The sequence below is a fragment of the Pocillopora damicornis genome, chromosome 2, assembly GCF_964200805.1.
Source record: "Pocillopora damicornis chromosome 2, jaPocDami1.2, whole genome shotgun sequence".
NCBI classification, from domain to species: Eukaryota; Metazoa; Cnidaria; class Anthozoa; order Scleractinia; family Pocilloporidae; genus Pocillopora; species Pocillopora damicornis.
The window spans coordinates 10,305,503-10,323,350 of NC_142671.1; the positions used below are offsets into that span (position 1 = coordinate 10,305,503).

General features: G+C 39.8%; 2 protein-coding genes and 1 non-coding gene across 3 annotated transcripts; all 3 read left to right on the forward strand.

The window, feature by feature from the left end:
- The first annotated feature begins 298 nt into the window (after positions 1–298).
- On the forward strand, positions 299–5,248 carry LOC113670848 (uncharacterized). The gene is made up of 5 exons (XM_027187037.2): positions 299–475; positions 1,282–1,350; positions 3,393–3,634; positions 4,300–4,431; positions 4,899–5,248. Exons 2-5 carry the CDS (start codon positions 1,338–1,340, stop codon positions 5,055–5,057), a joined length of 546 nt encoding a protein of 181 aa, XP_027042838.2. The 5' UTR covers positions 299–475; positions 1,282–1,337; the 3' UTR covers positions 5,058–5,248.
- Positions 5,249–5,749: 501 nt separating this feature from the next.
- Positions 5,750–5,823, forward strand: Trnat-ggu (transfer RNA threonine (anticodon GGU)). Its single transcript has one exon. It is a non-coding gene; the product is annotated as a tRNA-Thr (tRNA).
- A 1,351-nt stretch (positions 5,824–7,174) lies between these two features.
- Positions 7,175–16,057, forward strand: LOC113670878 (uncharacterized). The gene is made up of 2 exons (XM_027187086.2): positions 7,175–7,540; positions 9,918–16,057. The coding sequence occupies exon 2, from the start codon at positions 9,958–9,960 to the stop codon at positions 15,220–15,222; it is 5,265 nt and encodes a 1,754-aa protein (XP_027042887.2). The 5' UTR covers positions 7,175–7,540; positions 9,918–9,957; the 3' UTR covers positions 15,223–16,057.
- Positions 16,058–17,848: the final 1,791 nt, after the last annotated feature.

Below are 17,848 nucleotides of genomic sequence, written 5' to 3' on the forward strand. Positions count from 1 at the left end.
GCTGAAACGAATTCCATTTTCAAAATCTACCGGCGATCTATCACGAATACTGCCAAACTGATAAATTGTTTAACATAGTTTCAGTTATATTTAAAATGGAGTGAAAACATGTCTCCAGTTGAACGATCAATTAGATCTCCCGTTCTCCAAATCTGTGTGATGGTTGATTCGAGCTTCTTCCTTGACCACCAAAATTAGTTTGGAAACCTTTCTACTGTTTGCAATTTTTCATGTACATTACGCTAATGTAGTTAGACAGATGTCCTCCTCCCCCTCCCCCCCCCCCCCGCCACTCCTCACTCCCACGGGGTAATGACGCAACTTAGAATATTCCTTTAGCTTTATTCACTTGGCGTGATCATTGCGCTTGCGGTGCGTTTTTCTGCTCTTTACTGCTCGAATGAAGGTGATTGATCTTGCTCTTTAGTCGGGAACTAATAGCTCTAAGAAGAAGACGTGTTCTTACTTTCTCTTGGTAAGTAGCCAGCGCCTTTTTAACTTCTTCTCACGCGCTCACTGAACTTATGGCAGAGTCGTGATTATGCTTGTTCGTGATTGTTTGTTTGTTCGATTTTGAAATTACTTCACACTGTAGTTTGGAAGTGCTTTTTCGCAAGACTAAGTCTGTAACTTATTGACCAAGGTATTGTAAATGTAGTTAACTACCGGTCTTACCACTCCTTAGCCCTGTTTGGACGTAGGAAATAGAATTTGTGTTTGAATACGTAAATCAGAATCTTAGGGATTTTTTTTTAATTGTTTTTATCTTTTCGTGTGTTTTTTCAAGCGACGTATCTGTTACTTGTCGAATTTTTCTCGGTAGCGTCACAACTAGCACGAAATACGCGGAGACTGCGACTGCAATGAATTCAATGCTTACGGATGCCCTTTCTTTGTTTTAATATATTACCAGAATCGAATAAATAATTTTTTTTTTCAGTTTTGAGTGCAGTAAGCGCATATCATGTATTTAATACATTGTGTTAGACGTTCGTATTTTAGTTGTCTTCATGCGTTTATGTAAGTGTTCGAGATCTTCCAAACTTATGCAAAAATGATCTTGAACTGGGAAATATTGATTTCATTTCTGACCGTCACAGTTTTTGCTCCTAAAAAACGGTACCTTGTTTGAGATCAGGCAGTTTATCGTGATGGGTTAATACCAGTGTGAAATGAAACTGAAATATACTTCACAATGAATAAGCCATCAGTTGGCCCCTTCATGAGGTTTGATGGCACCTTGATCAGCAATTCTAATGATAAATTGTTCTATTGAAACAGATCTGACTGCTGGCTAACATTGTAAGGGAAGGTGGCTACTCATATAACCTCAAGTTATGGCAGCAAAAGGTAAATGCATTGCCACTGTAACTGAAATTTATTTGTAGAAATGTAAGTCATCAAATTTTAGAGATTAGATTGCCTTGTCTTGTGCATGTTGCATGCCAAATCAAAAGGCTGTGTTATAGAGTGTAATGAATTTCAACTGTATTCTCTAACTTGATTGTAATGCAGAATGGTATTATCATAATGTAATCATTGGGGGGGGGGGGTGAGGAGACAGGGGGGTCACAGCCTACCACCTCCTGTAGGACTTTCTCCAACCTCCAGTATTTTTGTGCCCCTTTGCTTCCCAACTCCTGCCCTTTATTGTATTACTCCCATCTTCCAATGAGTAATCTAATGGCTAATGTAGTTTCAAATGTGTATTTACTTGCATTTAGGAATCCCTCATATACTGAGATCATGCCAGTTAGAAATGAAACCGAACAGTCACACATAAACTTAAGAGTTTAGTACTCCTTTCTAATTCCCTGCTTCTAGCTTCAGTAATTGCATATCCATTTCAGGAAATTATGTTGTTCACAAATCTTGTTGTCATTGTGAAAGTGGCTTTATTATGGTTGGTAATAATTTTTCATATCTGACAAACTCAGTAGCTTCCCCCCTCATTGAAATACTTGTATGTATGGATGAGAAGTTGACATCTTCTTCAAAGTCTGGGGCCCAAGGGTCAGATCTTTAAGGTGTACAGACAACCAGAAAGTATCGAACAACAAAGGTCCTCTAACTAGGGTGGTTTGGAAAACTTTTATTTAAGGCCTCTCGGAAATGCCATTTCCTGTGTTTTCACAGATATTTTCAATAAATAAATACAAAGGAAATTTTTGAAAAATGCAGTGTTATTAGGTAGTTACAGTGTTTTTAAGTTACACCTCAGCTAGCTGCTGAAAGTTGTATATACATTTGTACACTGGTATCATGCAGCTATGTGACTGTCTGATTTTAGAAAAGGCTTTGCAGAAAAGAAGTCTTTCATGGACTGATTTTTTTCATTGCCAGACCAAAAAATACTGAGGCTGATCAATATAGCCTCTGATGACATGTGACCTAACTCACTTTGTTTGCTGGAGAATTTTAACTGTTACAGCTCTACTGACAATGACAAATTTATTTAGGACCTATCATGTAACCAACTTCAATAGAAAAAGAGTACATTTTTGTACCCATATAAGTAACTATTTTATGCCTCTTTTTATGTGTTTTCACTCAGACAATTTTGGCTAGATAAAGTTGGAAAAGTCTGGAAATTCAGTGAAAACAGTTTGTCTTGAGTTTTGTGAGTTAAGAATGCATACTGTTTTCACCAGAAAAAAAAGTGATTTTCTAGCCTATATGATCAGAAATTCACATCAAGTTGTACTACCTCCCAAGATGGTATAATTTGTCATGGTAAATACCGCAGCCAATTGCATCGCACATAGTGACAGACATGTGCCAAATACTCTGGCAATGTTACTTACCAGATGCTCATATCATGGCTCAGTTTGCCATGTGGGAAAACAGATGTCACATTTAACTAACAAATGTTGGTCTGTAAACAAACACCTAGAAAGAATGTTCAGCTAGTTAATTAGCCTAGTGGAAACACAACCAGTGGACATTAAATGGAGGTAAAAAGATCTTTGATGAGTACTGTTTTTTAACTGGATAACAAGTAGTAATAGACAAAAAACAAGTGCCTAAAGTTTATAATTCCTGCTCCTGCTTCTGGCCCTCAGATAGATCTGGCTTCCCACTTTCTCCTTGCCCCTGTTCTCCTGAGTTCCCCCCCCCCCCCTTCTTGCCCTCCCTCTATTTCATTGTTTCTTCATCCTAAATTCTGTTTCTTTTACAAATTTCCATTTTGTTCATTATTTAAATTTTCATAACAGCAAATAGTACTGTATTATACTGTCTTCCATAATTGCACACAACTGATAAACAATTCCACTTGCGAAAATCAAACATTGCAAAATAAAGGCAATCACAGTTTTAATGACACATCTATTGAGATTTTAATTTTTTTTATTTTAAAGTATTAACATATTTTCCTAAAATTTTCATCCCAGATTCTCAACCAGACACAGAGAATAAACCAACTGATGATCTACCACCTCCTTATCAGGCAGATCCCCCCTCTCCTTACCCTCAACAGCCAGGTTACTCAGTACCTCCTCCTGTTTACCAATTGCAACCAGGCTACCAAGCACCACCTGGTTACCAAGCACCACCCAATTACCAAGCTCCATCTAGTTTTCAAGGTGGTCAAGTGTACCATGGTGCTCCAGCTGGTGGTTTCATGGTCACTACAGTACGTTTTTTGCATCTCAATTGAAAAGATTTTGTCCTATTTCAACCTTTTTGCTGCTGACTGGTTTTTCATCCCAGTGTGGATCAGACTTAAGGGATAATCTCTATTGCTTTCCTCATCAAATTCAGTACCAGAATTATCTTCCTCATCACCAGAATTTTTTGGTATCTCTGTCACCAAATGAACAAGTCTTTATCAGGCTTCCATAAGTATATTTATATGCAGCTTGATTGTTTTTTCTGTGTACAGTAGTGTTCATACAAGTACCACAACTTAGCACATACTGAGTACATTCTCATATCTTATGTATAATCTGATACAGGACATACTCAGTACTTCCTCAAAGCAGTAAAAGGGTTAAAGCACACAGTCAGTTACATACTGGTTAGCTTTGATCCTTGTTCAAGCCCCTAGCCTGGTCATAGAGTTCAAAAGACAAAGATGCTTCAGAAACTGTATGAGTTAATCTCCTACATTAAAATTAGATGTGAGAATTTAAAGCATGTTATAATCCTTTTTGAAATTCCAATTAAGGACCCAACTGTGCAAAAATGGTCTTCAAATTGGCAAAATATCCACCAATTATAAATGCCACCCTTTTGAAAAAAAAACTCTCCTAGTTGTGGCAGATAATTGTGTAACATTGATGTTTTGACATCTTTTAGCAACCTGGTCCACCTTATGTGGTGCAAGCAAATGTTCAAGCCTCTCCTCCTGATTACCAAGGGCTGGCTTGGTTTGCCTGCCTCTGTTGTTGCTGGCCTGTGGGTATCTTGGCTATACTGAAATCTAATGAGGCAAGTGTGTATTTTTGACTTGGCTTAATAAACCTACAGCTCTATGGTCAAATGTTTTTCTTGAATGCACTTACGCATATGGATTCAAACATTTTTTTAGCATCACGGAGAACTATGATCTCAACAGTTTTCTGGAAATTGTGTCTTTAATGCCAAGTGTGAGGGCAGCATCTTTAAATCAGAATCAAGAGTGACCTGAAAACCTCATGGACTGCCTCATGGGCCAACTAACATACTTCCCCAGACAGTTTCAAAAAAGACCAATAACTGAGTTTTATTTGACTTTTTTTTCCCTCCCCTTTCCCATTTGTTCTGAGGTGGGGTGGGGTGGGGATAGGGGAGTTATCTGGGAGCAGTGTGTTAGGTAGTATTTGGAGGGGAATATATTGACCTAGTATCAGTATTTTCAGGTCATCCCAGAAATCGCTTTCCTTGAGATTTTTTATGACAAATTGTTCTTTTTCTAGGTGCGTAATTCCATGGCACATGGAGACTACAACTCTGCAAGAGTAGCATCTAACTCAGCCCGTACTTTTTCCTATTTGGCCATTGGTCTTGGAGCTAGTTTTTTTATTATGTACATCATTGCCTTAATTATGGTTTTCACACTTTTGAGGGTTCAGTAATAACCCAGGAGTGAAATGAAATTTCAATACTTGAGAATAACTCATGGCACAATTTAGACAGCCCAACCATGAGCATCAAGATATCAACAGCATTAGTAGGTTTAATATTCCCAGAGCCTCTGAGTGATTTTATTCATTTGATTCTGAATTTTGAAGTATCAAATTTGGGTTGTTTTGAAAGTCATATATTTGTACTGCGGAAAATACATTTTAAGCAAATGAAGATCATCGCAGTATATACTCAACTTAAGCAGTTGAGAAATAAGGCCTGAAAAAAAGATTCAGGCCTGAACGGGAATCAAACCCATGACCTCTGCGATACCGGTGCAGCGCTCTAACCAACTGAGCTATCAAGCCAACTGGGAGCTGGTCAATTGTGAGTTCGTTATATACCCGTAGATGGAGAAGGGAATAAGAATACATGAAAGTCATATATTTGTACTGCGGAAAATACATTTTAAGCAAATGAAGATCATCGCAGTATATACTCAACTTAAGCAGTTGAGAAATAAGGCCTGAAAAAAAGATTCAGGCCTGAACGGGAATCAAACCCATGACCTCTGCGATACCGGCGCAGCGCTCTAACCAACTGAGCGATCAAGCCAACTGGGAGCTGGTCAATTGTGAGTTCGTTATATACCCGTAGATGGAGAAGGGTATATAACGAACTCACAATTGACCAGCTCCCAGTTGGCTTGATAGCTCAGTTGGTTAGAGCGCTGCGCCGGTATCGCAGAGGTCATGGGTTCGATTCCCATTCAGGCCTGAATCTTTTTTTCAGGCCTTATTTCTCAACTGCTTAAGTTGAGTATATACTGCGATGATCTTCATTTGCTTAAAATTGGGTTGTTTTGTTGGGGCTGCATGTATGCAGTTGCTATTACTTTGAGCTTAATTGCTCACAATGTTTGTATAAAATGGATGGTGTTTGATGCTTACATTACTGCAAACATCATTGTGAATGATTTGCCTGGTTGAAAAATTTCAGCAGTCTGTGTTGTATAATTATATTTATTTTGTGGAATGTTTATGCACCCACCATGGAGGAATATTTCATGGCCTCCAACTAAAATTTCTGGTGACCCTCAATCCTTAGCAGTTCCAGGGCTCCAAGCTGCAACTAAATTCTATTTTGGTCTCTGGGTGAAATGAAGATTATTCTATTGATATGTGCTTTCTATTTGTGACTTAATATATTTTCTGTAACTTAATATATTTTCCATAACTTAGGGCAGTTGTCATGTGAAAGAAGGAAACTCTCCATATGACTAGTTGGAGGTGAAATTAATTTAGACAATTTTTGTATTTTTTTTACAATTTGCATCAGGGGCTTTTTTTATAACTTGTTTCAAAATGACAATTTGTCATTTCTCTTGGGATAGCAATTACTTAGCTATGAAAATGTAAATATTGTCTTCACTCTGTGAGTACTATAATAATTTATTGTTTTACCGTAATTTATAAGAGTGAAATGTTTATTGGGAGTTGAGAACAAGCTCAGGGAAATAATTATGTGATGGTGAAATAAGTGTCACATTTGTGTACTTGACAACAGGCTTTAATAAAAAAGGAGTAATGTTTCATTTTTGGAAAGTTGTGGTTACTTTTGTATGCAGCAATTGTTTTGTGGTTCAATAATTGATATGTTGGAAAGTGAAATTACACAGTCTAATGCTAAGAGAATTTGAAGCTACAGGCACAGTTGTTTTTTTAACATCACAGTCTAATGATCAAATAATTTATTCTTCTGTCTAGCTGTTGTACAATTTTGCGTAAGTCAATCAAGAAAGTAAATTTGGTGCCAGTCATCACTGGAACATGTCCAAGGTGATAATTCTTAGAAGTTTTTTAATGTCTAAAGAGTAACCAGGGTGCAAAATAATTTTCCCCATTTCTGTTTGTATGACACCCTGTTGCCTTTGCTGGGAGTAAGTGTTTGGTACCTCTTTTTTTCGGTTTGTTTGTTCTTCAGAGATGTATTTCGGTTGTGATTAAGCCTAACATTAATTGTGATTAAGATCTAACATTCTTGGCAGTTGCACTATTAACTGGCTTTGATTCCAGTGTGTCCGATAGCTGTGACTTGTTCTCGCGGAAGCGCGCAGGCGCACGTTATACTTATCCGCTCCGCGCGCGTGATAATCTTGTCTGAGCTGCATGTCATGAAATAGACATGAAATGTAGACCACAAATATAGAAATGGTATTTTAAAAATATGCGGGGAATTACGTTTCGGCGGAAACCACACATGATCACCCTGCTGCGAACGATATCGGAATAAAGAAATGAAATTTCGATTTGCAAGGACCTTAAAGTTTCGAAACCTGAAATTCGATCAACAATCTTCATTATCTTATTTGGCCATCTAAGTGAATCATCATATTTCAGATCGAAGGCGATTTTTCTAAGCGTGATCTCGCACTGCGAATACTGGTTTGTTTACTTCTACCAGGATTGAAGTGTCAAAGCTTTCATCTCCAAAGGTGAGTGCCACGGAGAGTTTTTTTTATTACGATTGTTAACATGGGAACTGACAAGTTAGGATCAGACTTCAGCTTCCGATGCGATTGTCACAATGAGCTCCTACTGTTTAAAACCAACATTTACACAAATGTTTTGAGCGCGCGTGAAAAATGTTGTCAGAAACACATTGTATTCTTCAATTCCCAATTGTTCAAGAGCGATGAACGGTCAAGAAATCGTAAACATGATGAAATTAGTCGCCTTTCTGCGTTTGAAATCAGGAAGCTCTACTTTTATCGCGCATTTTCGTTGACAGAACCTGACCTAAACAATGAATTGAAGCAACAATGTATAAACCATATTTCAAGGGCTGCATTGTATTTTTTTCCGAAGCCTTTACTTATCTAGGACGCTGCGGAATTTTATTGAAATTTATTTTTCCCTTTAAGTTTTCGTTAAACCTTTCCAACAGATTTGAGCGCTTTAGTTCATCTTCTTTCAATTACTAATATTTTATTACAGGTGATGCCATCTGGAATAACCATTTACATAAAATTAAAACGCATCCCTATCAACATGTCACTATCAGATCAGTAGCTGCAATTGTTCATAGTTATTATGTCTGTAAATCCATATATGGAAAGTAAACTATGGTAAATAATTGCTCAATACCGAGTAATTTTTTTGTAAAAATACATTCGGCCAAAAATTCGTGATATCCACTGACCTTTCTCAACAAGCGTTAGATCCCTGCAGGCATTTTAAAACGTCTGTCACATTGCAGAACTTCCCTACATTCATAAAACGAAATAACTTTTTGCCTTGACACACTTAGGTCGATATAGTATATATTGAAATCTTCAATAAGCCGTTTCATCGCAATATACAATCCATGTTGATTACATGCAACCGTTAAATTTCGCATCGTTTTATTTTCGCGCCTCAGCAGAGACAGAAGATAGCTCTGTTCCTTTGTTTGTTTTTATTTAATTGCTTTTTTGTTAATTGGTTTGAATTAACCTCTTTGTGATGCCTATTGTTGCATGTCTGTTTTGCTCTCGTGTGAGACCTTCAAATATCCATGCCTTTAGAGTGAGATTAAAGTTCTTCGCTTCGGGAGGGTCAGTTTCCTTTTCTGCGTTGGACAGTTCGCTGCAATTAAATTCTGATTAGCTACGGTGTCTCCTTTCCTCGGCTACCTTGACATATAATTGCATCCAAAATATGTGACTTCCTGTGGTTCTTCTGTTATTGTCTCACAGTAATTTTGTCACACTTTGATTTGTAAATGATTTTGGCAAGGGTAAACAAACTCAAATCGAAACCTTAGACCTGTGAGTGTATTATGTTGGCGATCTTGGTCAAACATGCTAAATATATGCTTATCACCGTCTTACATTACACATTTCCACGAATGAAAAATTCCTTATAGATTGTATTTAGTCGGAGTGCAAGAGAGGATCAATCTCTCTTTTTCAATGAGATTAGTTAAGCTTTTTCAAAATGCCATGATAATATTTTGCGCGAGGCACGCGTGTGGAAACTCACAAAGCACGCGCGCGTGCTGAGTTTACTTTTGTGCCATCTTTTCCGGAAGTCAACAGTAAGAGTTAGCCTGATGATGTTGTGCGCCCCGACATAAACTTATTGTTCCGAAATTTTCTGTGATCTGCCAAAGCAAACCGACGTTAAGTTAAATGGGCTTTTTGCATGGGATCTGGACCCCCTCCCACTGCACATTTGGACTCCCTTGGTCTAAAACAAGCCCTTCTCAAACCATGTGCATCCATTCCTCGCTCAGATTTCACTGAATCATGTTATGCCAACATTCGGGTAAAATACGGCAGGATACTGACAATAATGATTTTACTTCTGTTGTAAATTATGAAATGCACTTTGTTGTCCGCTGGTGTCTTCTACTGACATACTTACGTCTACACGTGTGATCCATTTGTAAAACCACTAGTAAATTAGGGAAAAGGTTTGTATCTATTCTCAAATATATTTTGCATGTGGAATCTCACAAGATGATCATTTGATTTTACCTAACTATAACCTACACTTGCATAGTACGGGGGAAGGGGGGTGAGGTTCAGAAAGGGACCGGGTGGGTCCAAATCCGCTATGACACGGGCAACAAGGGAGTTAACATTTCAACCACTAAGAGCGACTAGCGTCAAATTTTTCCTCATCGTGTCACCCCTAAATCAAACATTAAGGTCATGAGACTAATGGAAATGATCAACAAGTACAGGAGCTCTTGATTGTTAAGCAAAATCTCCTTGTCAGCACCTTAGGAAATTTATGGAGAACAGTATGGAGAATATACATAATGATGGTCGGATGTGAAGGGTTAAATTCACCAACTAATCACTCTTCTGTTACATTTTTTCATAGCACTGACAGAATAAAATAGCGAAAAAGCTAGCCAAAGAATATGGAGGAAAAAGCCTTGTCATTGGAAAACAGTGGCTCAATAACTCCCGATGTGAGTATTTCGTCAATCGATGGAAATGGTCAAAGTGATGTGGACCAAAACGAAACGCAGTGCCAAGAACATGATGAGCCAAATGGAGGAAATTCTCTCGAGAAGGATGAAGAAGAGGCTTTAAATGATAAGAATATAGTGATTTTTAATGGACCTAAGAGCAACGGAGTGGTTAACTATGGTTTTTTCGATCTCGAGGACGAAGATGAATTAGCTCCTAGCGAGGGCTCTCACAACTTACAACATGAAGAATTTGATGAAATTGGAACTGGAGAAGGTGGAGTAACAGTAACAACAACCACTGCTACAACTTTTTCAAGGCGCGTTGATCGATCAGGAACGAAGATAGAAATTCCCGATAGTCTAAATGAAGAAGACGAAGAGCAGGAAGAACGAGAACAAGAACGAGAAAACAAAATGAAGGAATTGTCATCTGAGAGAAACGAGAAGCAAACGACTAATAATCTTCTTCAAGAAAATTCAGCTGTTGTCGTTAAAAAGAAAACTATTACTTACCACACTGAATCAATAACAGTTAATGGTGTTACTTTGGAGAGCAGAGAATTCATCGAAGATAATGTAAACGTAACAGAGAAAAATAACCCAGAACTACTTTCCATGAAGAGTAATTCTGAAGTAGTGGAGAGCGTCCAAGGAGGAAATGAGAAAGATCCTATCGATGAAGATTCCATGATTATTTTGGAAAATAAACCCACGTTACCGCTTGTGGAAGCTGTTCTTGATGAGGGATTAATTAACGGGGTCCGACAGTTTACCTTGGAGAGTGCACCCGAAATCATCAAAGAGCTCCCTGGGTCACGTCAATTGTCGCAAGTATCGAATGAAAATGAGAGTAGTGAACTTCGAGAACCATCAGAGGAAGTTTCCCTCGTAGCAAAGGAATCAGAACCACGATCATCCCATTACCACCCTCTGCTGGTAGAGAGAGTCGAAACAGTAGAAGGCGTTGCACAGGTTGATGTGGATATTGTTCAAATAGATAAAGAATCGATTGTTATGGAGTCCCAAAAGGGTCAGGACACCGAGACTGAAGCTGCGGACACGATGAGTGTTATGGAGGAAGAATCTCCTTCTGTTGTAGATAAGCGGCCGCCGTCTCTGCATTTGGAGGCTGTGTTTGACCACGAGGAGGAAGAAGGCACTAGAGAGAAAAAGGTGGAGATATCTGTTGAGGAGGTCGAAAAGAAGCCTTCGTCGCTTAGCATGGAAGAAGTAAAGCAAATAATCAATGAAGATTCTCCTGAGGTCATTGAGAGGAGGCCTGTATCTATCCACATGGAACAGATGTTCAGTGAGGAAGACCGCACCGAAGTTCAAGAGCCGATAAAAGAAGCCTCTGAAGTTGCAGTAGAATCAGAGCCACGGTCGATCTATTACCATTCAATGTTAGAAGAGAGTGTTGATAAAGTTGAAGAGGAGGATAACTTTCATGACAGTTTTTTGGAGGTCAAAGGAGAATCAATAGACACGGAGCCTCAAAAAGACTTGGAAACGAAAAATTATTCTGATTCCAGGGAGGTTATAGCGGAAGAATCGCCCTTCGTTGTGGATAAACGGCCTGTATCATTTCACATGGAAGCTGTATTTGAGAATGAGGAAAGCGATAAGGACAGGCAACCAATCGCGGAGGTTTCCCCCGAGGTTGTAGTAAAGAGGCCCGTGTCACTCCACGTGGAGCACTTGTTTGGTGAAGGTGAAAACACTGAGGTTCGAGAACCGATAAAAGAAGAGTCGACTGTCACAGTGGAATCGAAGCCGCAATTTTTCGTTTATCACACGATGTTAGAAGAGAAGGTCGAAGAAAAAGATGATGAAAATTCTGTGGAAGCTGGGGATGTACTAGTCGATATCAAATTCGAAAAAGGCGCCGGAAATGAGACTGCGGAAACGACAAAATCTTTAGACACAAAGGACGAAATATCAGAGGAACCACCCCATGTTGTAGAAAAACGACCTGTATCACTTCACATGGAAGCTGCATTTGAGTTCGAGGAAAACGATGAGGTCAGGCAAACAGTGGAGGAGGCTTCTCCCGAGGTTGTAGAAAAGAGGCCCTCGTCACTTCACATGGAGCACTTATTTGATGAATATGAAAGCACTGAGGTCCGAGAACCAGTTAAAGAAGCTTCGACTGTCGCAGTGGAATCAGAGCCACGATTTTTGTGTTATCATGCGATGTTAGAAGAGAAGGTTGAAGATCAAGTTGGGAATGAGGATGACGATGATAATTCTGTAGACATCGAGAATGAACTAGTCGCAATTAAGTTCGAAAATGGCAAAGGAAAAGAAACCGCGGAAGTGATAAAATCAATAGATACAGGGAACGAAATATCAGAGGAACCACACATTGTTATAGAAAAACAACCTGTACCTCCCTGCATGGAAGCTGCCTTTAAGCTCGAGGAAAACCATGAAGTGAAGCAAACAATAGAGGAAGCCTCCCCCGAAGTTGTAGAAAAAAGGCCCGTGTCACTTCATATGGAGCACTTGTTTGATGAAGGAGAAAGCACCGATGATCCAGAACCAATTGAAGAAGCTTCGACTTTTGCAGTGGAACCAGAGCCGCGACTGTTCTTTTATCACTCGATGCTCGAAGAGAGGGTTGAAGAAAAAGACGATGACCAGACCGTGAACGACGGTAATGAATTGATTGATATCAAATACGAAAAAGGCGCCGGAAAAGAGACAGCAGAAATGACAAAGTTGAAGACAAAGGACGAGATAACAGAGGAATTACCCCTTGATGTAGAAAAACGACCAGCATCACTTCACATGGAAGCTGCATTTGTACTCGAGGAAAACGATGAGGTCAGGAAAACTGTAGAGGAGGCTTCTCCCGACGTTGTGGAAAAAAGGCCCGTCTCACTTCACATGGAGCATTTGTTTGACGACGGCGAAGGCAATGAGGCCCCAGAACCAATAGAAGAAGCCTCCTCTGTTGCAGTAGAATCAGAGCCGCGATTGTTCTGTTATCATCCCATGTTAGAAGAGAACGTTGAGGTTGAGATCAAGAGCAATGAAGACAAGTCTGAAGACATCGGGGATGAACTAGTCACAATCAAGCGAGAAAAAGACCAAAGAGAAGAGACTCAACCAACGACAAAAGCTTATGAAACAGGAGGCGTAATTTTCGAGGAATTACCCCTTGTTGTACAGAAGCAGCCTGCATCCCTTAACTTGGAACCCACTTTTGATCACGGGGAAAACGATAAAGTTAGGCAAACAATAGAAGAGGCTTCTCTCGAGGTTGTGGAAAAGAGGCCTGTGTCACTTCACATGGAGCACTTGTATGGCGAAGGAGAAAGCAACGACATTCAGGAACCAGTAGAAGAAGCATCCACCACTGTAGTAGAGTCGGAGCCTCGGTCGCTCTCGTTCCATCCTATTTTAGAAGAGGCTGAAGAACCGGTAAAGCAAAAAAATGGTGATGTTATTTCACCCGAACTACCAGGGGAACCTAAAAAAGACGAAGAAATGGACATTAAAGATCTGGAATCAATACAAGAAACTCACGTCGTAGCAGTGGAAACTGCACCGCAGTCATTTGATGATCATCCAATGCTAGAGGTGAAGGAGGAAGTACAAGAGGAGGATAAGGCCTTTGATGAAAATTCTCTGAAACTTGCTTGCAGATCTGAAGAAGGCGAAGAAACACACGCCAGACAATCAACAGAAATAGAGGAAGCTATAGCAGAAGAATCTCCCCTCGTTATAGAAAAAAGACCTGTTTTACCTGACATGGAAGCGGTGTTCGACGGTAGGGACGACGAAGGAAAGAAACCAGTGGAAGACGCCCTACAAATTCTGACAAAAGAAAAGGCAACAGAACAAGAAGAACCAGTCACAGAAGCGCAGCTTGTAGTGGTAGAGAGGAAAACTGCTTCAACTCAGCCAAAGGTGCTGCTCGATCATGAAACTCCTGGTGATGAGTTCGTAGACGTGGCAGAGGAAGACAACAAAGCCACGGTGGAGTCCTTGCTCAGTAATATTGAATCGATAATCGAAAAGCCATCTTCAGGACAACCATACAGTAAAGAAGTGGAATTAGCACCAACGAGCGACAAAGAACCCGTCGAGGAAGAGGCAGTCTTCAAGATTGAGAAGAGGGGAGCTTCACTCAACATGGGGTCGCCCCTTGATCCTGAAATCTTTGGAGAACAATTCCAAGAAACGTATCCTGATACACAAGAAAAGCAAGACATTGTCGACGAAGTTGTTACAGTTATAGTTCAAAAGAAACCCGTTTCTCATGCTTTTTATGACGAGCAGGAAGGTGAAACCCAAGAAACAGAATGCTTTTCTAAGGACGAGCCTCCGTCGGTTGTTGTGTTAGACATACCTCAAGTAGAGAAAAGGAAGGAAGGCGAGGACTCCGTAAAAGAAATAGCTGCCCCTGTTGTACAGAAGAATGAAGTTGAGTTTTATCCTGATCTTTTAGTGCTAGAGGGAGAGGAAGAACAAAAACAAAAGGAATTTGACGTGGCACACAGCAAGCAAGCAGTAAACAAAAATTGGCAAGACACTAAGCCGACCGAATTCATCACGACCACAACATCGGTTGTAACGTCAATAGAAAGTACTGATGAACAATCTGCAAACGACAGTGAAACCATTGTAACCAAAACGGTTTACGAGAAAAAGACTTTCGAGGCAGCCAGCAGTTCAACTAATTCTCTTCCTGACACGGTCACAACAGAAGAAATGCTCTCATCAACTTCTTATACCAAGCAGTTTCATGAGGGGAAAATGGATGGTGAGGTGGAATTAATCCGTTACGTGCTTCGGAAGAGGCTCTCAGCTCCCGAAATATTACCCGAGAAAGAAAGCGAAGGTTCTGCACCTTTGGCTGCATCGGAGGATCGTGGAATTCTTGAGTCTCAGGAGCAGTTTAACGTGATGGAAAGTCCTCGGAAAGTTAAGGAGTCTTCGCTGCCAAACAGAACACAGGGCGGAGACGAATCTGAGATGGAACCTTATACAGATATTCCCTATGAAGAGAAGCTTATTCCGGATTCTCTGGGAGAGGCACAACCTCAAGTTGCCGATTCGATGGAGAAGGAAGAAGGTGCTGATGAAACATTACCTGTGCTAATGCTGTTAACGCCTGAGACGGCAGGAGAAGAAAAGAAAAGTACAAAAGCGAAGAAAGGTGGGCTTTCATCGCCACAATGCAAGTGTTGCTCAGTGATGTAAATTTGACGAACGGTAGATGCAGCTAATAGCCAAAGCCTCTTGTAACTTAAAGAGCTTATCAAAGCCTACGTCAAGGAATGCTAACTGTGTGAAAAATGTGTCTTTAGTTAGATGCTTGGCATTGATAAAAGAACACGGTCGTATTAACTACCCTTGGCGAGTAGTGAAAATAATGAATTTATACTTTTATTAGCTAGTTTGGTGCTGTGACGCACAATTGACGCTTTGTCTTCTTTATGTGTTTGGCATAGTTCCGTTCTTGAACCAGAAATGTGCTAAGTGCTTTATACTGTATTCTTTAGACTGTATAGGAGACATGCACAATTATAAAACAACAAATATTGTTGTTTTAGATTCGTATATCAAGGCGACTGAGTCGAGACACTTCAACCAAAATCGATGTATTTGGACGTATTAGTGATGACACGACATCGATGTATTTTTTTCCTTTCTTCGCTATTTCATTTCCGGTTAACCAAGGTTCAATAGCGACTTTGCAGCCTCTATCGTTTAAGATTTAAGACGGAAAACAGCGGCTGTGAAAATATTTGGCGAGCTGAATTCGGAAATTTCTCTTCCGCTCCTTATTTTGACCTTATAGGGGCGAGGAAACGTCACGTTTCCCTACCAAAAGACTTCAGTCTTGAGGTTGCTTTTTTTTCCGTAGTTTCTTTAAACGAGCGGTAATTTTCTTACCTGTTTTGCCCTTGGAAGAAGAATTAGTTTTATTTGTTCCTAGACGTGTAAATGGGTTAGCTTTTATTGCTTGCAAGTGAATTCTAAGAATAAGAGAATAAGATTGGTTTTTTTATTAAATAAAGATTTCTCAATTAAACACACTTCCATCTTTTTCCTTCCAACACAAACTTGAAGAGCCTGACAAAGAAAAACCGAAGGCTCATGTAACCAATGAGCTGAAGAACAAACAATTGAAGGGTTATTGTAAATAACATTTTAAAATGAAAAGCAAGTACAAACCTATATCGAAATATACCATTATTGTCGTTGTGCAGGTAAACTGAGAGAGTTTTCGGAACTTCTTTCAAAGATGTAAATAATTGTCTGACGTTGGAAATTAATCTCTTTTTTAACTTTTTAAGCTTTACTTCTTGTTTTTTTTTTTTCTTTGCTCCCTCACCTACGCACACACGTATAAAAAATAGCCTCCATTTGGCGCGAAAATATGCTTAGATATTTGTCCGCAGACATTACCGGTTCCAAGATGCGAACGATTTTCCTAGTGTGACGCTGATGGCTGACAGCGTGTGCGTTGTAAGAAAAGGAGTGGTACAAAAAACACATTTAACTTCTAAATGGTAGAACAGTTCCCTTCACACCTTTCTTATCTCGACAGATCACAACAACGAGGTCCTCACGGAGGACATAACCATTGCACTGGATAGATGAGCTCAAAACTCTTCGTTAATGACATTCTTACTGAGTTTAAATGTTTGGATAATTCCATTCCATTATTTTGCCACACCCTTATTCCATGACATAATTGGCAAAAGGCACAATACCCTGACACTCTGATTGGACCGAAATGCATGTCAAAGATACCCTATTGCTGTGATCCGTTTGGTGAGAGATACATACGCTATTGCTGTGATCTGATTGGTGCGAGATACCTGCCCTAATTCTGTGATCTGATTGGTGCGTGATGCCTACCCTGATGCTGTGATCTGACTAGTGCGAGATACCTACCCGTAATGCTGTGATCTGAGCTGGTTTGTGCTAGATTATTATTGCTGCGATCTGGTTGGTTCGAAATACATACCCTAATGCTGTGATCTGGTTAGCGCACGATCTAGCAGTTGGAAATGGCCCTTCGCAAGTTTCTTACGATCAAAGCACATTTAATGAACGAGCATTTGGTACTTTGTTTGGAATGTAGCTTCTTCGAATCGTTTCCAGAGTTCGAGTGATTTAGAATGTAAAGTTAAGATTTAGTAATGATCGATTGAACGTCGTATTTTGCGAAAACAAAGAAAGTCATATTTCTACGATAAACCATACAGATGACTGTCATTAAGTAGAAAACATTAAATAAAAAAATACGTCTGTTTTGATCACTCACTGTCTCCAAGGAGCATTGACAAAGAGTTTGCACTAAAAAAAACCCAGATAAATTCAAGATAGAGAGAAAACTGTAAAACAAAAGTTTTGTAAGGGGGGTCTAAATCAGCGACAGGGGTCCATAACCACCTGGGGATTTCGGGGGTCCATATCCGCCAGGAGATTTGAGCCCAGGGGTTTATGTCCGCTGGGGGATTTCGACTGGGGTATCCGAATTCTCCGTGACGCCGGTATTAATTCCGCACAACCTCATACTTCATGATGAATTCAGTTCTTGGATAAAGAAAACAATGGCGAAAACAATCCATTAGCTTTGGGATGGGGTGATACTGACATCTTTCCCTGGCGAAGAAACGAACAAATTATATTTGCAAAAGTTCACCTTAAACTTCCAAGATGGTGCAAGGTGATCACGATTTCCCTGAAGTGGCACGTTAATTTCGTTTCATTGTCTTTTCCGACAAATGAGTGGCAAATGCAGCAATATATAATTTGTCCACCGCTTCCTGGGGAATATGTAGTTCTTTGAAACCGTTATGGCAAGCCTTAT